General features: G+C 42.0%; 1 protein-coding gene across 6 annotated transcripts in view; it reads right to left on the bottom strand.

The window, feature by feature from the left end:
- Positions 1-2,080: 2,080 nt before the first annotated feature.
- Positions 2,081-24,425, bottom strand: part of APP (amyloid beta precursor protein) — a 284,471-nt gene continuing 262,126 nt past the window's right edge. For all 6 annotated transcript variants that reach the window (XM_008969776.6, XM_008969774.6, XM_008969775.6 and 3 more), the window contains 3 exons: positions 19,132-19,232; positions 13,285-13,431; positions 2,081-3,301 (listed from right to left, as the gene is read on the bottom strand). In XM_008969776.6, coding sequence (XP_008968024.4) covers positions 3,200-3,301; positions 13,285-13,431; positions 19,132-19,232 — 350 coding nt within the window. In that variant the 3' untranslated portion in view covers positions 2,081-3,199. The remainder of the gene's footprint in view (positions 3,302-13,284; positions 13,432-19,131; positions 19,233-24,425) is intronic.

The following is a 24,425-nucleotide window of genomic DNA, read 5'->3' on the forward strand; positions in this document are numbered from 1 at the left end:
GCCATCCCATATAGTGCCATGTTTGAGAGCTGGTTTTCATTTTATTGGTGGCATTAGAAATGTACTATTATATTAGGGTTAATTCGCTCTGCTACCCCAACTAGCTAGCTACCTCCCCTTGGGCCAGGCAAAATGGAACAGTAGCTTGTACATATGAATTGTTAACATGTACATATCTTCATACAGCAGTCATGTCTAACTGTCCCTAACAGGGCAAGGGAGATGACCATTTTTTTCTCATGAAAACAAGATAACACTCAGGTGAGTTTTGAGTTTGTTCACAATGCAGAACGTGACGAGATAAGTTTAATTTTCTAGCTTAGTGTTTTTAGCTTAAAATGTTGCAATCTAAAGCTAAAATGTTCACCTGAGGCCAAGGACAACACAGCAAAAACAACAGGGCCAATGTGTCCTCAGACCTTTGGAATCGCAGTCAGGTATCACTATGAACTGAGTGGTTGTGTTTCCCCCAAATCCCTACGTTGAAACCCTAATCCCCAATAATGGGATGTGGAGGTAGGACCTTTGGGAGGCAGTTAGGATTAGATTAGGTCATGAGGGCAGAGCCTCACGATGGGACTAGTGTTCAAGGGAAATGAAGAGACCATCGTATTCTTCACCATGTGAGGATGTGACCAAGTATCCTCATTTTTCTAAGAAAAAGAGAATGAGTTACTATTTTTTTCTCTTCTTTTCTCCATTTTCCAGTTTCCCATGTCCTACTTAGCCCTTTAGAAATGCAATTATAATTGTTTACCTCTCCTTGGGCAAGGCTGTCTAATATGTGTTTCAAAGCTCCAGTGAAACTCTCCCTCACCAGGAGACTGCTCAGGAGACAACAGTCAATTTACAACCCAAATTATGCCTGTTACAAAACTCTCCCCCACCTGGAGACTTTCGGACACCTTTGTAATCGAATTCTGTCCACAAAGACGTCAACTCAACCGCCTGGTAGATAAGGCACCACAACGAGTACAGGGACCTCCACCTGCTCACTGCCTTCCCTGCATGTCATTCGTGCCAGGCCCTCCATTCATTCATTCATTCATTCATTCATTTATTTATTGAGACGGAGTCTCGCTCTGTCTCCCAGGCTGGAGTGCAGTGGCGCGATCTCAGCTCACTGCAACCTCTGCCTCCCAGGTTCACACCATTCTCCTGCCTCAGCCTCCTGAGTAGCTGGGACTACAAGCGCCCGCCACCATGCCCGGCCTTTTTTTTTTTTTTTTTTTTTGTATTTTCAGTAGAGATGGGGTTTCACCATATTGGCCAGGATATTCTTGATCTCCTGACCTCGTGATCCACCCGCCTCAGCCTCCCAAAGTGCTGGGATTACAGGCATGAGCCACCGCGCCCAGCCAATGGGCACTTTTAAAAGGAGGGCCTGGCCGGGCGCAGTGGCTCACGCCTGTAATCTCAGCACTTTGGGAGGCCAAGGCAGGCAGATCACGAGGTCAGGAGATTAAGACTCCTGGCTAAGACGGTGAAACCCCGTCTCTACTAAAAATACAAAAAATTAGCCGGGCGTGGTGGCGGGCACCTGGAGTCCCAGCTATTCAGGAGGCTGAGGCAGGAGAATGGCGTGAACCCGGGAGGCGGAGCTTGCACTGAGCCGAGATTGTGCCACTGCACTCCAGCCTGGGTGACAGAGCGAGACTCCGTCTCAAAAAACATAAATAAAATAAATAAATATCCTACACTGCTCAGGACAACTCCCTTCAACAAGGAATTATTCCCTGCAAAATGTTAGTAGCGTTCAGGATGAGAAACCCTGCTTTACAGATAATCAGCTGTCTTAATTTTTATTTCCCTGGAACTTTTCCCTTTGTGTCTCATTTGGGACAAACTCGAGGGCCAAAATATGGCAGCAAAATGTTTTAGATCAAGTAAAGACTGTAAATTAGGTCTATGAAATATTTTCCCAGCACTGGGAGACACATGTTGGCCCCAACTTCCTACTCAGACTTGCAATTAAGACACAACAGGTGTGGGTACCCAACATGCGAAGATTTCTCACTGGTCTGTACGTCAGTAAATGGTCGAGATTGTTACTATGGAATCATTCACACCAGCACAATGGTGCTCCTCCAAGAATGTATTTATTTACATGAAAACACCATTTTATACAAATTGAAGACACATCTTAAAGAAGGGTTTGTCCAGGCGTGCCTTCCTCATCCCCTTGTATTGCCACTTCCATTTTCATCTTCTTTTGTATCATAAATGAAACTTCAGACTGGTTAAAGAAAATTGAATCTGCCTCTTCTCCCCACCCAAAATTACTTTGACTATTTAATGTCTGTAGTCATCCTTCAAAGAAAAGTCTTGCCCGGGGTTATTTTATTTAATTTATTTATGTAATACAGTGTAGAAAGCGATCATGTCATAAGCAATGATTCTGTACAATCATCCTGCAGAAAATTGTTTTGGAGAATTCTTGGTAATTGAAGACCAGCAGAGCACCCCTCCCCACCCGCCCCATAAAAGTGCTTACAATGAACAGGGATTCTTTTCTTTATCAAAGACCCAAAGATACGTGGACAAAAAAAGAAAAGCTTGAAGTCTCAATGCCTAATGTGTGCACATAAAACAGGCACGAAGAAACAAACGTGTATCCTCTTAATTCCTATATCACAAATATAGCAGAAGCAGCAATCTGTACAGTAAAATGCAGTCATGGAAAAAAAATCTCTCTAAAGCATCTGAAATACTTAAAAATGTTTAACTTTAAAATGCATAGTGATCAGGAAAGGAATACTTAGGCAAGAGAAGCAGCTGAACTCCCACGTTCACATGAAGCATCCCCCATCGATTCTTAAAGCATATGTAAAGTAGGACTTAATTGGGTCACAAACCACAAGAATAATATACAACTGGCTAAGGGGCTATGTGATAAATAATCAGGAGAGAATCTATTCATGCACTAGTTTGATACAGCTAAATTCTTTACAGTACACAAAACCCATTAATAATGTAGTGTAGAGACCAAAATGTAAAGAGAGATAGAATACATTACTGATTTGTGGATTAATTCAAGTTCAGGCATCTACTTGTGTTACAGCACAGCTGTCAAAAGGCGATAATGAGTAAATCATAAAACGGGGGTTTGTTTCTTCCCACATTATTCTATAAATGGACACCGATGGGTAGTGAAGCAATGGTTTTGCTGTCCAACTTCAGAGGCTGCTGTGGCGGGGGTCTAGTTCTGCATCTGCTCGAAGAACTTGTAGGTTGGATTTTCGTAGCCGTTCTGCTGCATCTTGGACAGGTGGCGCTCCTCTGGGGTGACAGCGGCGTCAACCTGAAAAACGAGGAGAGCTGAGTAAAAAATAAAAATCAATCCTTTAAGGGTGAACATGGAGAAGCAGTAAAAACATAAGGAGTACAGTACTCTTCTTTTGCCAAGATTGCAGAACACCCATAATTTTCTCCCCCACTTTGACATCTTGGAGCAGAACGCCTTTGCCCACCAGTTACACAGATGCTGTGCTCCATCTAGCCACCAGGTGGCGGTGGAAACCTTGACGCGCTTGCAAAGTGTCCAGTGGTGGTTTCTGGTTCCCCAACTCCACAGTAAGCGGATAAACCCAGTGCAATGGTATTTTTTCCTCCCCTGTTGGCTCAATAAAGGACGAACAGAGTCAATGGAAGCCTGTTTTACTTGGAAGTGTTTTGGTAAGATAGATAAAACCACAAGAGTATCATGGAGGGAGATTCAGCAAAGTATACTGTATCTTGGGTGACACTCAAATCTGTGTAGAAAAATACTCGATTTCCTGGACTGCTGAATTTAGTCTAGCCCGTTTCTATCAAATTTTATGTTTGTTAAAATGTTAAGGAGAGGTATGACAATCAATTAAAACAATAACATATACCAAAGGGGGCTATTATTTGGCACAAGAAAAAAGGAAGAGCAAGGACGACGCCATTCTAGATTACGTAATTTTTTAAAAACTGAGAATTAAGATACTATAGAAGTATGTTCAGCTCAAAGTTTAAAATCAGACCCTCTCTGTTAATATGTTGCTTTACCTCTAAGGTCAGGCCAGTAACTGAAGACGTTTTTCTCCCCCTGTCACTGTTAGAGCTGTGTGTGGCATTTACTGTCTGCAGGTTGGGCAGGGTACTTACCCCTACAACGTGGGCAGTGGCTGTTCTTGTTTTACTATATTTGTTATACCTCTCCCCGTTCGCAGAAGAGAGGAGGTCCTTAACTCTGCTGAATGAGTATGTTAAAATCCCTCTTTTGTAAAACCATGGTAAGATGAAGAGAATAAATAGAAAGTCATCAGAATGAAGAGGCATGTTTTCCAGAGAAAAGTTTGGATGTACCATACAGAAGATATTCCTTCAAAGGGATATTTCCTAGAATGGGCTGCTCATTCATCTCTGGGAGAATACTGCAGGCCCGTTCCCCCTTGCTGAGTATTGCCAAGTGACATTCCTCCCTTATGCAGCTTTTCCCCCTACACACCCCATCTGGCATGGATCTAAGCCTACACAGCAATGCCCCTGAAGCCAAGGAAGAAAAAGTACCAGCGAGGACGTGGTGTCAGCGGTAAGACATGAGGTCTCGAGATGGAGCTAGATATGTCATGACTAGACCACACTGGCTGGTGATAATTCAGACTAAAAGACCTGTCAATATGGCTGGGTGCAGTGGCTCACGCCTGTAATCCCAGCACTTTGGGAGCCTGAGGTGGGTGCGTCACTTGAGGTCAGGAGTTTGAGACCAGCCTGGCCAATATGGTGAAACCTTGTCTCTACTAAAAATACAAAAATTAGCCAGGCGTGGTGGTGCACGCCTGTAATCCCAGCTGCTCCACAGGCGGAGGCAGGAGAATGGCTTGAACTTGGGGGGTGGAGTTTGCGGTGAGCCAAGATTGTGCCACTGCACTCCAGCCTGGGAGACAGAGTGAGACTCTATCTCCAAGAAAAAAAAGGCCGGGTGCGGTGGCTCAAAATCCCAGCACTTTTGGGAGGCCAAGGTGGGTGGATCACGAGGTCAGGAGTTCGAGACACGCCTGGCCAACATAGTGAAACTCCATCTTTAACAAAAATACAAAAAAATTTAGCCAGGCACAGTAGCACGTGCCTGTAGTCCCAGCTACGCTGGAGGCTGAGGCAGGAGAACTGCTTGAACCCAGGAGGCTGAGGCTGCAGTGAGCCAAGATCGTGCCACTGCACTCCGGCCTGGGCAACAGAGGGAGACTCTGTCTCAAAAAAAGTAAATAAATAAAAATAAATCTGTCAGTATAATCAGGTCCCCCGTGGTCCCTTCGTACAGCCCCACTTCATGAAGTGATTGACTCTTTTCAGTCTGGGAGTGAGGTGGAATGACTACCAGTGGCTAATCCCAAGGCAGCTGGAATAGGTAGATATACAGCTCCCTCATCCCTTGGGACAGAATGTTCCATCCATTATGTGCCCATTTTTTTTGAGTTGGAGTCTTGCTCTTGTTGCCCAGGCAATCTCGGCTCACTGCAACCTCTGCCTCCCAGGTTCAAGTGATTCTCCTGCCTCAGCCTCCTAAGTAGCTGGGATTACAGGCACCCGCCACTACGCCTGGCTAATTTTTGTATTTTTAGTAGAGATGGGGTTTCACCATGTTGGCCATGCTGGTCTCAAACTGACCTCAGGTGATCCGCCTACCTCGGCCTCCTAAAGTAGCACTAGGATTACAGGCATGAGCCGCCATGGCCATGTGCCCTGATTGTTACATTTCCATTTATGGAAGAGACTGTGTGCCACTGTGAATCCCTCCCATCTACCACCCTGTGGCTCAGAGCTGCCTGAGTTCCCCTGCATCCAAACCCTCAGCTCACTCCAATGACAGACCTAGGCATCTCCCCCTTAGCACACTCCCACCACCAAGCTCTAACCAAGGCCAGTACTCAGAGGACTCTGCTCAAATGGATGCTCAGCTTCACTGTCCTGGGAGCAAATCACAGATGTTTTCCTTATCCTCTCCTCTTTCCTTTGCTGTGGACTGTTGTCAACAAATGAGGTCACCTGGCTTTAACTGGTAACTGTGTAATTAGCCTCCAACTTGTAAGTTAAAAACCATGGTTAAAGATTAGCACCAATAATGAGAGATTTCATTCACTCTATAATAATCTGTGTGCCAGGAGACAGCCTATCTGCAGCAGTACGCCATTTGAACTTGGGCATCATTTTTGCTCCCCATCACCTCGTAACTGAGATCTCAAAGAATGCCCAGGTTAAAAAAAATTATCTTGCTTAGGAGATCAAGCACAAAGCTGCTATGTTTCTGATTGTAGAAAAAAGCCACAATGCTGCTTGATTGTTGGAATATTATACTTTTATCTCTTCCAGGAGGCACATCTACCATCACACTGGCTGTCAACAATCATTTGCATGCATCAAGGGCAGGGGAACACCTGGCAATTTGATAGGTTTATCTCCTCTTCAAACTCCAAAGCCTAACGCTTAAGTGTGCCCTGCTAGAGATGCAAGGCTCCAAGGCTGGTGCACAATCCAGACCTCTAACTCTCCTGTCTTTTCTTGGCTTCTGTTTTGCTACTTGATAATCCTATTATCTTTTGCCACGGAGAGGACAGTTACATTTTGCCATTCCTGCCATGGGGCAGCTTGGCCCTCAGACCTCAGAGGGCTCAGGAGCTACAGAAGAAGGGATTATCTTGACAAAAGGGCATCCAAGGAGTATGGATTGGATCTTTAATCTCCAGCCCCTTGAAAGCTAGATGTGAAAATCTGAGTACTCATGTCTATGGATAAAGCTACCGCTAAAGGAAGAGCACCAAGTAAGGGTAGCCTTCCTCTCCAGCAGGCTCACCAATCTCTTCCTCATGGCTAAGCTACAGCAGTGGCATGGGCCACCATGTGAAGGCCAGCCCTACCACGACCCTGTGCAGACAGGGCCTCTGCACAGACACAATATTATTTCCCTTAAAGCAGAGCCAGGGAGGGTTTGAGCCCATGGTGCTTGTTCTGGAAGGAATGATAAGACAATGAAGTCAGAATTTCCATTTTCCAACCAGGCAGGAACAGCTGTCACTTGCTGGGATGAAGACACACATACATACAACCACTGAATATTCATTCTCTTCCCAGACTGCCTGGATTACACAGCAGCAGGAACTGATCTGAGGTCTTCATGTGACTCTCGGTACGCTGCACCTTCCTGAGACCTGGACCCCTGCACTGCATGGTGGCACGGCTTCAACTGGCTGCTGCCTGTGACACACGCTGAAAAGAGCTGAGCCCAAACAGCCTGACCCGCCTTGTTCTAAAATAGCTTTGAGGAGAACGTTTGACAGTCTTTGGCTAACCTCCATACCCCCTGACCCTTTTCTCCCTGAACTTGATTCATTGGAACCATTTAGTCCTTCACTGTATCCAGAGTAATTTAGAGCTCAGCTATCCGCCTGCAGGGACAAGATTCTATTTGGGTGTCCTTAGTTTCTAGGTCTCCTCCTATTGCCCCTAGAGTATTTACATGCGGGTGTGTGAGCTTGGAGGAGAGGCAGGAAACACCACGTTTACATTTTATTATGTACAGTAACCAGCAGGATGTGGATTAATAGATGTCCTTTTATCCAAGGGACTGAGGCCAAACGACAGAATCCTGTCATTGAGATGGACCAGACGAGTAAAGGAGGGTAAGGGAACTAAGGCGAACAATACAACAGTAGTGTGACACATCAAAGGAGCCACAAGTATGCGGAAAAAAAAAAGCAAAGAAAATAGCCAGGAAGTTTTCAAGCTAGTGACTTATCCCTCCTAGTAACCTCCCAGTAACTGCCTGCTACCTAGTTGTGTAGATGCTTGTTTTCCTAATTTTGATGGATCTCTCTATAGTTACATATAACTAGAAGGCAGTTGACTATGTTTATGGCCAACATCAAGCAATTCTTCAGGCAGGTTCAGGAACTCCTTTGCTATCCCTTCATAATTTTTTTTTTTTTTTTTTAAGACAGTCTTGCTCTGTCACCCAGGCTGGAGTGCAGTGGCGTGATCTTGGCTCACTGCAGCCTCCATCTCCCGGGTTCAAGCGATTCTCCTGCCTCAGCCTCCTGAGTAGCTGCGACTACAGGCGCATGCCACCACGCCTGGCTAATTTTTTGTATTTTTATTAGAGACAGGGTCTCACCATGTTGGCCAGGCTGGTCTCGAACTCCTAGCCTCAAGTGATCCACCTGCCTTGGCCTCCCCAAATGCTAGGATTACAGGTGTGAGCCACCACGCCTGGCCTGTGATCATTTTTAATGCTTTCCTTTGATCTTCCAATTTCTCTTTCTGCTGCTCACTGTAAGCCACTCCTAGGTTCTGCACCCACCCTCACTTTTCCTTATCGTGGCTTTCCATTCAACCTGACCACTCTCTCCAACTACTCTACAATGCCAGCGTCAGTGCGTCTGTATCCTGGTGGGTCAGCTTCTGGCCGGGAAGAAAGGACCTCTAAGGACATCTTTTTATAAAGTCACCAGAGTGACAGCACATTACTTAGAAAAAGTCATATGCCATACCTCCATAAAAGCCAAATAAAAGGAACTCTCTTCTTATTTAGGTCATTAATGAGATAACCAGGAGGTGGGGGCGGGGAGACTTCTGGTGTTCAAGTGATCAGATCTGTGAGAGGAAAACTTTTTCACATCCTATAATAAAGAGAAGCTGTGCCCCCAACTTCTCCTTATTAAGGGTGACATGTCTGGGGAGAGTAGCAGAAAGAGCTACAATACGTATTTTTAAATATCCAGTGTCTATGTATGTGAATGTAGAAAAGTACCGCTTGCTACTAAACAGATCCTGGGATCAGTGGGCTTTGCAGGAACGTCCTAAAACAGGAGCAAGGTGGTTAATTCAGCTAGTGCTGAGATTTCCAGCCACCAGAGGGGTATTCTGACATGGAGGGCACATCTGGGGAGTGGTAATAATAAAGGGTTATTGCTTCACTGCTTGAAGCACCAATAAGGCACAGTTACCTCCTTGGGAAAGCGTGGCCAACGGCTCACAGAGTGACTCTCTGGCCTTATGGCTAAGTAAATCCAGTAAGTCAATATTTCCTGCTTATTTAAAAACAACAACAACAACAAGTAGGAAGTGCTCATTTCCAAATGCTAACAACTCTACCAATAAAAATACAATTATGGGCCACATAATGACATTTTAGTCCACGACAGACCAAACATATGATGGTGGTCCCATAATATCGTATTGTTTACTGTACCTTTTCTATGTTTAGATACACAAATACCTGACAGTGTGTTACAACTGTCTGTAGTATTCAGTGCAGCAATATGCTGCACAGGTGTGGAGCCTAGGAGCAGTAGTTGTAGGTGTGTAGCCCAGCTGTATAGCAGGCTATACCATCTAGATTTATGTACATGTACTTTATGATGTTTGCACAGCAATGAAACCGCCCCATGCCACATTTCTCAGAACGTTCTCTCCAGTGTGAAGGAAGTGGTATGTGACTGTTCTAGGCTTGTTTCATTTATACATTTGTTCTCAGGGTTTTTTTTCCTAGGGTTCCTATCTCTGTGATCTTCTGCGGGCATTTTTCACTCTAAAAAAATTTCCTGGAAACCAATGCTTTCATCATGACTTCTTCAGGCACTGATGGTATGTAAGTACAATGGTATTCTGTCCTGAGTGACTGAGGTGAGTCCAACTGGAAATGTTGATGTACTCATTTTTGTTCTTACTGAAGTAGGGTTACTGATTAATGAAGGTTAGCCAGAGCCGGAAATAAAGGTATTTCCATGTACTTGAGTGTGAGAGGGCCTGTTAAGGTAGGAAGAGGATGTTGCAGAAGCATCACTTCTGTTGGGTGCAGACGCTGGAATGCTAAGAAAAATGGTGCTCTGAAAGCCCACCGTGCTCTCTCACCTGGGAACATGCCTAGGCTGGGTTGCAACTCCCTGTGTTCAGGTTCTACCATCCCAGCTAAACTACACCTTTTTTGAGGACAGAAAAGCGGGTTCTACCATCCCAGCTAAACTACACCTTTTTTGAGGACAGAAAAGCGGAATGTGGTCTGTTTCAACATTGCTGTACAGACACACTATGGGGCTGCACAGAGGGCTGCTTTCGGGAAGGACAGTCACAAAGGTCTTGAGAGGAAGGAGATGAGAGGAAATAAACAAAACACGAACGAGGTGGAGCCCCTAATCTAGAAAGGTTTCCAGTTGCTCTCAAGTAGACAGCAAAATGAGTATCTAGAGAAGAGCTGAACAGCCATCCTTCCCGATTTTGCTCCTGCAAGGATACCTCCTGGCTTAAAAATTAATTTCAGAATCTGGGTCAAAGTGTCAACTTCTCCTCTGACATTTTAAGTCCAATGAGACACTGCTTGGTAACTGACTAAAAAAAGAGCGTTTTAATTCAGGCAGCTGGAAGAGCACTTAAAAGGCAACCGGTTATCTGGGAGGCGAGAGATACCATTTTCCACTCCCTAAGGCTTGTGCGGAGAACTAAAAGGAAGGAGTGTTAAAATGATGTGTCAGTGATTCTCAAATCTGACTGCACATCTCATTCATTTGGGGAAATTTTCAACACTCAGATTCGCAGCCTCCCATTTGGGAATTCTTTTTCCTCAGGTCTGAGGTAGGACCTGGTCTCACGCACAGCCAGGAAGGAGCTCCAGGTGGAGTCCTTGCTTTTATGCTCAGCATCACTGGGGTCTGTTACGGGCTAAAACGTGTCCCCCTAAAATTCATATGTTGAAGTCCTAAGCTGCCAGTACCTCCACCTGTGACTGTATTTGCAGATAGGGTCAAAGAGGTCATTAAAGTTAAACAAGGTCATCAGGGTTGATCCTAATCCACTATGACTGGTGTCCTTGCGGGAAGAGGTTAGGACACAGCAGAAAAACAGAGTGAAGGTCATGTGAAGATACAGGGAGAAGACAGGCGTCTGCAAACCAAGGAGAGAGGCCTGGGGAGGAACCAACCTGGCTGATACCTTGGTCTTACACTCCAGAAATGTGAGAAGGTAAATTTCTGTTGCTTAATCCACCCATCTGTGTTACTTTGTTATGGAAGCCCGAGGAAGCCAAGTCTTTGGCCTCTGGCATCAAAGACAGGCAACTTCAACAGACAGACTGGCAGCAAAGAGAATTATATTAAATAAACTAAAAAGTGCTCTTGAAGGCCAGGCATGGTGGCTCATGCCTGTAATCCCAGCACCTTGGGAGGTTGAGGAGGGCGGATCACTTGAGGCCAGGAATTCAAGACCAGCCTGGCCAACATGGCAAAACCCTGTCTCTACTAAAAATACAAAAATTAGGCGTGGTGGTATGCCCCTGTAATCCCAGTTACTCAGGAGGCTGAGTGAGGTAGGAGAATCGCTTGAACCTGGGAGGTGGAGGTTGCAGTGAGCAGAGATCATGCCACTGCACTCCAGCCTGGGTGAAAGAGCAAGACTCCATCTCAAAAAACAAAGAAACAACAACAACAAAAGAAAACAACAACAAAACTATGAAACCAAAACAACAACAGCAGCAAAAAAGGGGTCTTGAATTACTCAAGTATGAAGACATCTTTATTTGCTCAAACATGGAACTAAAATTTTTTTAGAAATTAATTTGAGCAGAAATGAAATAAGCTGATACTAATGAAAACCTATCTTACACTGTTTTGAGGGACATAAGCTTAGATACTATCACAAAAGGTGCAATGGTCAAACATGACAGTGGGGTCATTGCTTTTATGTGCTCACGCTCTGATCTATGAGTCAGTCCGTTCCTTTCCACCCTGCTGCCTGCTGTTCTCTTGGTTTCCTTTCTCACACTGCTCATCCACGTCAGTAGGAATGGGGAAATGAGGCTCAACCCCAATTTCCATCAGCAGCTTCTGTTGTAGTCTGCAGAGGTTTTAAGTGCTGAGCAAAATGAAATTTCTGGCTTCACCACAAATTTCATTTATTTAAACTCTGCCTGTCCTCTTCTAATCAAGAATGGTTTAGAGCCCATTTCCTTGGGGATAGTGGAATCTTCAACTCCCTAGAAACACCTGGACTTTTCTCTGATGGAAAAAGCAATGGGGGCCGGACGCGGTGGCTCACGCCTGTAATCCCAGCACTTTGGGAAGCCAAGGCGGGTGGATCACCTGAGGTCAGGAGTTCGAGACCAGCCTGACCAATATGGTGAAACCCTGTCTCTACTAAAAACATAAAAATTAGCTAGGCATGGTGGCGTGTGCCCATAGTCCCAGCTACTCAGGAAGCTGAGACAAGAGAATTGCTTGAACCCAGGAGGCAGAGGTTGCAGTGAGCCAAGATCCAGCCTGGGCAACAGCGGGAGACTCTGTCTCAAAAAAAAAAAAAAAAAGCAATGGGGAATATGAGGGGAAATCTGGACTCTGAGCTTGACCCTGCATAATTTGAACCCTTCTGTCTCAGCCTCAGTTCCCTCATCTACAAGATGAGAAGATCAATTTGATTGGTCATCATCAATAAATCTTTCAGCTCTAAAAATTCCATAACTCTTAAAATATCGCAATTAAATGTCACACAAATTTTTCAGTTTCCCTGTGCATATAAAAGTTATGTTTATACTATACTCTCTGCAAGACAGTTTCCTAAAAAGTTGCATATACTGTGAGATTTTAACATTTTCCCCCATCCAAATGGCATTTCAAATGCATAAAAATAACTTATTTGTAAATTTTCTTTCTCTCTTTCTTGTTTTAGTATAGCACCTTGAAACTAAGATATTTCAGGTGGAAGTGCAGGGTAATAGGTTGCAGAACTCTCAAATAACAATCATGTATGTTTTGGTGGGCCATTTGGTATAGTGTGATTTCCTGAGAAACTTTAAAGGTAAGAGTCTGCACTGAAAAGTCACATTATTTACTATTACCTGGTTGTATTCAGAGGCCAGACTATTTAAGACAAAAGAAATCCAAGAATAAACATGTTTAGTTTTTTTGGAAAAAGCAACTTCCTACTTTCGTTTTTATTTTTAACTTCTTGTACTGGTTTGTGTTTGAAAAAAAAAAGTCTAAGAGTAATCATGCTTTTTTAAAGTCATGCATTACCATTTGTATTATTTTGATAACTTCAACACAAATTGTAAGTTGAGATAACAACACACACTCTCAATACCCTGAGCAGAATATTCACGGCAAGTTGCAATGAATGAAAACCAAAACAAGAAAGAACAGCTGTAACCCAAGCATCATGGAAGCACACTGATTCGTTTTTTAAAAGAGATACTTAGATAGTTCTTAGCAAAAAGCTAAGCCTAATTCTCCCATAGTCTTAATTCCCACTTGGAAACATGTAGTCAAGTTTACCTACCTCCACCACACCATGATGAATGGATGTGTACTGTTTCTTCTTCAGCATCACCAAGGTGATGACGATCACTGTCGCTATGACAACACCGCCCACCATGAGTCCAATGATTGCACCTTTGTTTGAACCCACATCTTCTGCAAAGAACACCTTGAAAACAAATTAAGAAAAAGAATTTTAATTTCTAAATGCAATATAATTTACAATTTATAAACACAATTAGAAGAATTTCATTTCTTAAATGCAGGGGACATTTGGATGAGGTTATATAAAAAGTTTCAGTATATTCTCTGCCCAACTGGTTGGTCAAATATTTGATGCTTACTTTAAAAAAAAAGAAATCACATATTTTCCTACTAAGAATGATAATCATAGTTTATAGAAGGATGTACAACATGTGGCTTCCCCAGTTCGAGGAAGTCTACTTTCCCCTCACAGGTCAAAACCGAAGTCTGCAGGGACCTGAAACCCTTTGACAGGTGGAACATTTGGTGAGTGGTGGGAAGATAGCGCTTGGATCTATCAGAAGCTGGAAAGGCACGATCACACTAATGAAAGGAGGTCAGCATTTTCCTAGTCATAGCACTCTGAGCCCTGATGTCTGACTCTAAGTGACTGAGACTTAGGTGTTTTTCAACTCTGCAGATGTCCTAATTTCCTTGGAGGGACACTTTTAATGCACAGGAATAGGCATTCTGAAACAAAGGAGTTAAACAATAGAAAAAAAAGATATCTTCTTACCTACTTTTAGCTATAGTAATTCTGCAGAATTCTAATTAACCTTTAGCAGTGTAATGCTTTTTAAAGCATAATGTTATTTCAAAGTGAAGTACAGGCAACAAGAATTTTAAGTCACTCATAACTCATGCTTTCTTACTATTGTCTCCAGAAACCAAAATCTGAAATGTTGCTTTATTCTTGCTCTTTATTTGGATTAAACATAAAAAGAATTTTGAGAACATTGTAAAGAAGGAATAAAATTTCATTTATCGCACTACATTGCTTCATACTGTTTATAAAAGCAAGTCATTATTTTTCAACTTTATCTACTTGAATGAAATTACAGAAGCACACCACAACTTTTATCATCTTGTTATATAAGGAGTTGATCTTATGCCAGATGAAGTAAAACTAAAGCTAAACATTACCACGTTTGCTCTGCAACTTAATGAAAATACAGGCATACGTAGCTTTATTGTACAGTAGTGCTTACAGATAGTATTTAAAAAAAAAACAAAAAACAACAACAACAAACGTTTGTGGTAACTCTGCATCGAACAAGTCTATTGGTGCCATTTTTCCAACAGTGAACACAGGTTCACTTCATGTCTGTGTCACATTTTGGTAATTATTTAAATATTCAAACATTAAAAATTATTATATCTGTTTGGTGATCTGTGATCAGTGGCCTTTGATGTTAGTATTTTAATTGTTTTGGAGTGTCATGAAACATGCCCATAAAGACAGCAAACTAAATCAATAAATGTTGCGTGTGTTCTGTCTGCCCCCCAAACTGGCCACTCCACCCCCTCAACTCCCAGGCTCCCTATCCCTTGAGAGACAACAATATTGAAACTGGGCCAGTAAATAACCCTACAGTGGCCTCTTAAGTATTCAGGTGAAAGGAAGAGTCACAAGTCTCTCACTTTAAAGCAAAAGCTAGAAATAATTAAGCTTAGTGAGCAAGGCATATTGAAAGCCAAGATTCTTGTGCCAGTTAGCCAAGTTGTGAATGCAAAGAAAAGCTCTTGAAGGAGATTAAAAGTGCTACTCCAGTGAGCACACAAATGATAAAGCAAAACAGCCTTATTGCTGATACGGAGAAAACTTTTAGTTGTCTGGATGGAAGATCAAACCAACCACAACATTCTCTTAGGCCAAAGCCTAATCAAGAACAAGGCCCCCAACTGTCTTCAATTCTATGAAGGATGAGAGAGGTGAAGAAGCTGCAGAAGAAAAAAAAGTTGGGAGGTTGATTTCATGAGGTTTAAGGGAAGAAGCCATCTCCGTAACACAGAAGTGCAAGGTGAAGCAGCAAGTGCTGATGTAGAAGCTGCAATAAGTTATCCAGAAGATCTAGATAAGACTCCTGATGAAGGTGGCTACACTAAATAACAGATTTTCAGTGGAGATGAAACAGACTTATTTGGAAGAAAATGCCGTCTAGGACTTTCATCACTAGAGAGAAGTCCTGCCTTCAAAGCTTCAAAGAACAAGCTGATTCTCTTGTTAGGGGCTAATGCAGCTGGCGACTTTGTTTTTGAAGCCAAGACTGACCATTGTAAAAGTCCTAGGGCGCTTAAGAATTATTCTAAATCTACTGTGCCCATGCTCTATAAATGGAACAACAAAACTGGGATGACAGCACATCTCTTAACAGCATGGTTTACTGAATATTTTAAACCCACTGTTGAGACCTACTGCTCAGAAAAGACTCATTTCAAAATATTACTGCTCACTGACAAAGCACCTAGTCACCCAAGAGCTCTGAAGGACAGGTACAAGGAGATTACTGTTGTTTTCATGCCTGCTAACACAACATCCATTCTGCAGCCTGTGGATCAACTTTCAAGTCTTATTATTTCAGCCTCTTATTATTTCAAAATATATTTCAAATATATTTTGTAGGGCTATTCACTACCATAGATAGTGATTCCTCTAATGGATCTGGGCAAAGTAAACTGCAAACCTTCTAAAAAGGATTCACCATTCCAGATGCCATTAAGAACATCTGTGATTCATGGGAGGAGATCAAAACATCAGCAATAACAGGAGTTTGGAAGACGATGATTCCAACTCTCATGGGTGACTTTGAGGAGTTCAAGACTTCAGTAAAGGATGTCACTGCAGATGTGGTGGAAATAACAAGAGAACGAGAATTAGAAGTGGAGCCTAAAGACATGACTGAACTGCTACCATCTCATGATCAAACTTGAATGGATGAGGAGTTACCTCTTATGGATGAGCAAAGAAAGTGGTTTCTTGCAATGGAATCTACTCTTGGTGAAGATGCTATGAACACTGTTGAAATGACAATGAAGGATTTAGGATATCACATAAACTCGATGAAGCAGTGGCTAGATTTGCGAAGACTGACTCCAATTTTGAAAGCTGTTCTACTGTGAGCAAAATGCTATCAAACAGCATCACATGCTACAGAGACATCTTTTTGTGAAAGGAAGAGTCAATCGATGCAGCAAACTTCATTATTGTCTTATTTTAAGAAATTGCCACAGCCACCACAAACCTCAGCAGCCACCACCTGGATTAGCCTGCAGCAGTGAACATCAAGGCAAGATTCTCCACGAGCAAAAAGATTAGGACTTGCTGAAGACTCAGATGATCATTAGCATTTTTCGTAATAAAATATTTTACTAATAAAAGTAATTAAAGTATGTACATGGCTTTTTTTTAGACATAATGCTATTGCACATGTAACAGACTATAGTATAGTGTAAATGTAAACTTTTTTTTTTTTTTTTGAGACAGTCTCTTGCTCTTGTTGCCCAGGCTGGAGTGCGATCTCGGCTCACTGCAACCTCTGCCTCCTGGGATCAAGAGATTCTCTTGCCTCAGCCTCCCGAGTAGCTGGGACTACAGGCACATGCCACCATATGCAGCTAATTTTTGTATTTTTAGTAGAGATGGCATTTCACCATGTTGGCCAGGATGCTCTCGACCTCCTGACCTTGTAATCCACCTGCCTTGGCCTCCCAAAGTGCTGGGATTACAGGCATGAGCCACCGTGCCTGGCCAACATAACTTTTATGTGTACTGGGAAGCCAAAAAATTTGTGTGACATTTTGTTGCAAAATTTGTTTTATTGTGGTGTTCTGTAATTTCCAAGGTATGCCTGTACCTCCCTAAAAAATTCTTTCAATTTAGCCTCAAGGTAGTCAAATGACTGATTTTTCTAAGCTAAAACTAACATACTAGCAATCTGGAAAGGCAATATGAAATACAGCAAATGAAGCAACTTCTAAAAGTGTTTTACTCGTGGTTTATAACAAAATGAGAAATTGTTCATAATTATTCCCTTTACTAAACAAATATGCTAGCTCAACATTTTTATGAAAAGCAAATCATTAATTAGCTAATATACTAGTGTGAGGTAATCAGGAATAAATACAAGTCTGGACATATGCCTTGTGCCTTTAAGAAAATACTGTAATTTTGTAATATTCATTGCACTAATTATATAATACATTATCTTATCAACTAGTTCAGTAGAGGGAGCTGATTCTCCTAATTGCTGCCGCTGCCATTAGTCACTGTCGCATTACAGGCGTTAGTGTAATTGTGGGGATGGGCTTATATGACACAGGCCCCGGCAAATGCAAATCTGTACATTAATCATCAGCTTTCTACCCCACCAACTCTCAACTCTTCAGTGGTTCCCCAGTTTTTATTAACCTCTTCAGCAACAGCCTCATCAAGAGAAACCCTGATCTTATAACAACTGATACTAGATTATCTTGCCAATGAAAACCATGCTTCAAAAAGCTAAATGTCTTTGTACAAAAAAAGAACTATGGGAGTTAAGAATGCAAATCCGAATCCCAAGTCAGTTTTTTATTTGCTACAATTATTTAGAGTCAAGTGAGGCATAAATAATAATTTGAAGGTGTTTTTTTTAGAGATGAATACTAGGATTTATCAACTTTATGAATATTGAAAAGACATTTTCTGCTTGAAAAAAAGTAACACACACACACACACAAAACAAACGAAGTGCCTGAGAGAACTTCAAGTATTATTGCTATGGAAATTTTCTTACCATTTTTCTGTCCACCACTGAATGTGATAAAATTGTCGTCTTCATTAATTTAACCCTCTTACTGCACCTACTGATAAGATGGAACCCTAACATAATCCACGATTTGATTTATCTGAATTTCTAAGCTTTTGGTAAAGGATTTTATATAACTACTAGAGCTGACCACAAAGGAGATGTGGCTTTTTGATTTACTCCAATTCTAACATTAGGGGGGAAAAGTGATTTCATCTGAAAAGGAAGCTGCTGTCGTCTTTGCACAAACCTTTTGATGAATAACACTATCGGGAACATCATGGGGTCCTGCTCACTCCATGATCTTACTCTTGCAAGAGAAGTTAAATCATGGGAGGTAGGGGAGGGAATGAAAAGAAAGAGCTGAGGGAGAAATGAATGAGTAAAGACAGTTCCAGATGTGAATTTAAGCCACATAAAGTGTTCTGTAAAACCAAGCAGCGTATGCATGTGTTTGACTCTGATCCTTCAAATAAACCTATTGTAAACCTATTTTCCCAGAAAACACAGTGGAAGTCAAAGTGGCTGCTATATTGAAATTAATTCAACTTTAAGTCCTGAGTCATGCACGAACTTAGCTGCCTTGTAGTCTGAAAGAACTATACATACAGCCTCTTTCTTTTTTTTTTTTTTGGGATGGAGTCTCGCTCTGTCGCCTAGGTACGATCTCAGCTCACTGCAACCTCCACCTCCCAGGTTCAAGCAAATCTCCTGCGTCAGCCTCCCCAGCAGCTGGGACTACAGGTGTGTGCCACCACACCCAGATAATTTTTTTTGTATTTTTAGTAGACATGGGGTTTCACCATATTGGCCAGGCTGGTCTCGAATTTCTGACCTCGTGATCCACCCGCCTTGGCCTCCCAAAGTGCTGGGATTACAGGCGTGAGCCACTGCGCTCAGCCTAGCCTATTTATTTTGTTCATGTTTTCATGGTAATCCTATAGGGAAGCATTGTATTTTTATCTTTTCCTTAATTTGATTTCTAGCACAGGATGAACCAGAGTTAATAGGTCATTTGGCAAGACAAACAGTAGTGGAAAGAGGTAAATTATTTTACGTACCAATTTTTGATGATGAACTTCATATCCTGAGTCATGTCGGAATTCTGCATCCATCTTCACTTCAGAGATCTCCTCCGTCTTGATATTTGTCAACCCAGAACCTGTATTACATCATAATTAAAGTACGCAGGACAACCAATTAGTTTTACTCATAAATAATAACACTGTAAGACAAAGCCTACCCAAAACTTCTTTCTAGGCCTGAAGTTAGAAGAAAATTGATAAATGACTCTTAAAGAAAAATGATACCCTATATTTAAAACTTTAATTACTACCTATTTTAAACAAAAAGAAATGAAAGGGTAAGGGAAACCTGAAAGTAAGGCTTCTGCTGCCTTTAAATACATGCTATAATTTTTGAAAATGGGGGAAAAGCTGAAGTTAAATCCTGGTTGAGAGGTTGGCAAGGATTTGTTCCTGGAATATGTTGGCTTGGCTTAGGGGCTTATTGTTTAGCCTATTATGTGTCTTTTTCCATGTGCACTCATTACTTCAGAAATAATAATAAAAGGCTTTAAAAATGAGCATTAATTACCTGGTAGAACAAAACTGCTACTTTGGGGCTTTGTTCCAATTACAAATAAATTATGTTCATGTATCTATGCAGTGAAGCGTAAAAATTATATAATTTTAGTCAAGTGTTCTAGTTAGACACAGATTGTAATTGGTTCGTCTGCTGAATAAAGAGCTATAGTACATAATTTTTAAAATGCTTCTTAGCAACTAACAATTTATAACCTACGAACTCTTCCTTCTCTATAAATTGCTATATGATTCTTAACACTAATTGTTCTGATGAATTTCATTATTCAAATAATAATTTGAAGCGTAAAACAAAATGCAGAGTCATTTAAAAACCAAAAACATAAGTAAAAAATGTAAATGTCAGTGTCCATGCTATAACATTTAATTATCAAACATCAGAATTTTAGGATGAAAGGGGCTTTTGAAGTCATCTCCTCTAATGTGTTCCCACCCAGGGGCAGATTGTCAGTTCCTGTTTGAACACAGAGGAATGTATCAATTTCCCTCCATTTTTTGATAGATTTGCCTGCCCAAACTGTCCTTTTTTTACGTGAAGCCAGAATCAGCTTCCCTGTAACTTCCATCCTTTGAGCCTGATTCAACACAGAGCAAGCCTAATCCTCCCTTCCACATTAAAACCTTGAACAGGTATCACGACCCTAAGGAGAGGCATGTTCCTGCTGGTTCTTGTCTTACTTGGGCTACACATTCCCAATTCCTTTGGCTCCCAGGGGAATTCACTTCCTGCTCTTGGCCTAATCACTCAATCTTGTCTACGAGATTCTGGGAAACTTGTGACACATCTTGCTGACACTGAAAAGCACAATGTCCACAGCATATGATGTGCCAGTTTAAGAGCACAGCCTATACAAGGAGAAGGTAAGGATAATCTGACAAAACCTAGGAAATCCACGCTGGTTGTGACCTAGCACCATTTCCTCATCCAATTGTTCAAAAAGCTTCCACTTGATAACCTATTTGAAAAGAGACCCACAATCAATGTCACTCTATACCTGGCTTACAGATTGCGAAGCTATCTTCTCTCCTTTTTGCTATTCAGAACTTCATTTTCCTATCCTCACCTTCCCAGCTTTCCACAAAGACCACAGGCAATGGTGCTACTTCACCTTCAAGTTCTCTTGGCCTGCAGTTGGTCTGGGTCATAAGAACTTGGACTTGGGTAGCAAGATGTCATAGTTTAAAATATATCCACAAATTTGCTGATACTCCTTCCTTCAAGAGGGAGAACTTAATTCCCTTCCTTCGAATGTGGTCGGGATGTAGTGACTTGCTCTAGTGAACAGAGCATGATAGAAGTGATGGTGTATGACTTCTGAGACTGGGCCAAAAAAGGCACTAAAACTTCCTTCTTAATCTCTTTCCTGGACCTCTTGGTGCAGGGGTGCGAGATGCCATGTTGTAGGGACGCTCACGCAGCATTACAGAGTTCACATGGTAAGATACTGAGGTCTCTTAGTAACAGTGACGTGAGTGAGCCACGTTGGAAACAGACCCACCAGGTCCAATCAAACCTTCAGATGACTTTAGCTCAGGCAGTGTCTTAACTGCAACCACATGACAGACACTGTGCCAGAACCATCCAGCTAAACCACATCCCAAATGCTGACCTATAAAAACTGTAAGAAACTAATGCTTGTTGTTTTAAGCTGCTAAATTCTCGCGTTATTTGCTACGTAGCAATAGGTAACTAATGGGCTAGGGCTTGCTTTTCTCGTTGTTCTATCTCGGGCTTTAATTTCCTTTCATCAGAAGTTCATTCTCTTTAATATAGACATAAAAGGCACAATGGAAGTGGGACAGTTTCCCTTTCTTATTCTTTAACTCTGGTCCTCTCAATGACCTAACCCTCAACCCCCAACTTCTTGCTACGAGACCCACAGAGTTCTCTATTCTTATTTATTTTCTTACTTTAATATTGTTAAGTATTTTTTGATTAAGTTTCAACTCATTCTGCTGAAATGAACCTTTCTGACACTTATTTTTATAGGGTAGTGATGCTAAAACTCTTTTAATTCTCACTGGCTGTATATTTTAATCTTTCTATAGCCCTTTTAAATCTGAGATCCTTATATAACCAGTGATTTCTTTAGAGCTCACTCCTTTTCTGTTATTAAGATCTGGCAACGTGCCAAGCACGGTGGCTCACGCCTGTAATCCCAGCACTTTGGGAGGCCAATGAGGGTGGATCACCTGAGGTCAGGAGTTTGAGACCAGCCTGGTCAACATGGTGAAACCCTGTCTCTACTAAAAACACCAAAAAAAAAAAAAAAAAAAAAAAATTAGCCAGGTGTGGTGGCGGGTGCCTGTAATCCCAGCTACTCCAGAAGGCTGAGGCATAAGAATCGCTTGAACCCGGCAGGCGGAGGTTGCAGTGAGTTGAGATTGTGCCACTGCACTCCAGCCTGGGTGACAGAATGAGACTCTGTCTCCAAAAATAAATAAATAAAAGATCTAGCAACACAATAGGTTAGAACTATATTTCTGAGATTTTTAAGAAAACTTTCTTGAACAGTTTGAAGAGTCTTCCCTTTTAGATTTTGGAGCCAAATATTTATACTGAAAAATAAAAGTAAAGAATGAGCTCTGGCCGGGCGCAGTGGCTCACACCTGTAATCCCAGCACTTTGGGAGGCCGAGGCGGGAGGATCACGAGGTCAGGAGATCAAGACCATGGTGAAACCCCGTCTCTACTAAAAATACAAAAAATTAGCCGGACGTGGTGGCAGGCACCTGTAGTCCCAGCTACTAGAGGCTGAGTCAGGAGAATGGTGTGAACCCAGGAGGCAGAGCTTGCAGTGAGCCGACATCGTGCCACTGCTCTCCAGCCTGGGCGACAGAGTGAGACTCCATCTCAAAAAAAAAAAAAAAGAATGAGCTCTCGGCCAGGTGCAGTGACTCATGCCTGTAATCCCAGCCCTTTGGGAGGCTGAGGCGGGCAAACAGTTTGAACTCAGGAGTTCGAGACCAGCCTAGCCAATATGGCAAAACTCTGTCTCTACTAAAAATACAAAAATGAGCCAGGTGTGGTGGCACATCCCTGTAATCCCAGCTGCGTGGGAAGCTGAGGTGGGAGGATGGCTTGAGCCCAGGAAGTGGGGGTTGCAGTGAGCTGAGATCATGCCACTGTACTCCAGCCTGGAAACAGAGACAAATCCTGTTTCAAAAAAAAAAAACAAAACCAAGAGCTCTCCACTAAAAACTTTACAAGCCCACACTATTTTTGAAATGATACTGTGAATACTTTTGGTGGCCCCAAAAAAAAAATTCATATTATCAAGTCAGCATGACAGATACATTCATGTTTACAGCTCAATAGTTTGAGAAGCTCTTGGCAGAAGAGCTCTTGCTATAATAGTTCATTTTTGTTTAGCATGAATACGCATTTAGTGAAGACTTTTTACATTAAGCAAATCTTACTAAAAGAAAAAATCAGTAAGCTGGCACATAGAGAAATATTCATAATAAGGTGATAATGCATGTAATAAAATGTGATGAGTAGTTTTAAGTAAATGGCAGGGACCTTGGTTTACAGGCTTACTTAGAGGTCTTTCTTGAGTTGTGCTGATTTCACCCTAAGCCCTGATGACTCCAGCTCTCTCTTCCTGTAAGTCATGATGAGTGGGCAGAGCCTGTTGTTCATGTGGGGGCTAAGGGAGGTATGTCCTTCATGACACCTCTTGCATGGCTCGGGGTCAAGGACCTGGTTTCCCTTTATTTGGACTGCAGAAGGGTGGTGATGAATTGTAACAGAAAGGGTAGCTTTCTACCCTACGTGAAGAGCTCGCTAATGTGTTTTTCTTTTTTATTCTGGTCAAACTGTATAATTAGTCCTTCAGAGTCTATTTTTTCTTTGGAAGTAAGCCAGGAGGAGGAGCTATAATGGCCACTATGCCCCCAAATCACCACTGTTATTACGATGGTCCCTACTTGACACTGCATGCTGGAAGCTACCATATTCTGTTTTTTTAGATATGAGAGTTAAGGAGAAGCCATTTTCCTCAGTCATGATTATAAAGCACTGGGTGGGGGGAAAACAAAAACCTTTTTTTAACTTGTTTCTGAGGACAATAGTGATGATTCAAAAACAATGCCATCACTTGAACGGCATGACAGTCTTGGGAAGGCTTTCTAAGTTTGGAAAGGCTAAAGATATAATTCAGCACATTAGACTCAAGTGTGTGGTCTCTAAAATGTGAAGAAGAACCAAAGCTATGCTACAAAACACGGGGAAATTAGCCCAAATGTTTGATAAACTTACTACAAGCACAAAAACAGAACACACGCATGCCTTAATACATGTGCAGCAAATACTGCTATTCATAGACAAACCTTAACTAGAATCTTCCTCACTTCATATCTGAGCATTCTTTCTCAACTTAAGCCATCTTACTGGGCAACCCAAGCCTACGCTGTGTATGAAAGGAAGCTTGGCTTAGGCCACCCTCTCTTCTGAATAGAATTGTTCCCTTCTTCTTTGCCAATCCAGGTGCCTCAAATCTTTCATAACCTCTCTGGAAGCCCATCTCCAGTAAGTTCTCTACTTAACACACCCCTGGGTTAGTACTCCATCTCCTCACATCACAGAACATTCTTGTTAGCACTTAACGTTGCTTTGTATTTCTTTGTCTTCCAAATTCCATCTCGTGTTTCCAAATATGCAAAATTCCTTCTATTATACCTCAAGCTCCTGAGAGCAGGGACCTTACTGTTTAATTTCTTTCAAACCTAGAAAGAATTTAGTGCATTGAT

This window comes from Pan paniscus, chromosome 22 (assembly GCF_029289425.2).
Source record: "Pan paniscus chromosome 22, NHGRI_mPanPan1-v2.0_pri, whole genome shotgun sequence".
NCBI classification, from domain to species: Eukaryota; Metazoa; Chordata; class Mammalia; order Primates; family Hominidae; genus Pan; species Pan paniscus.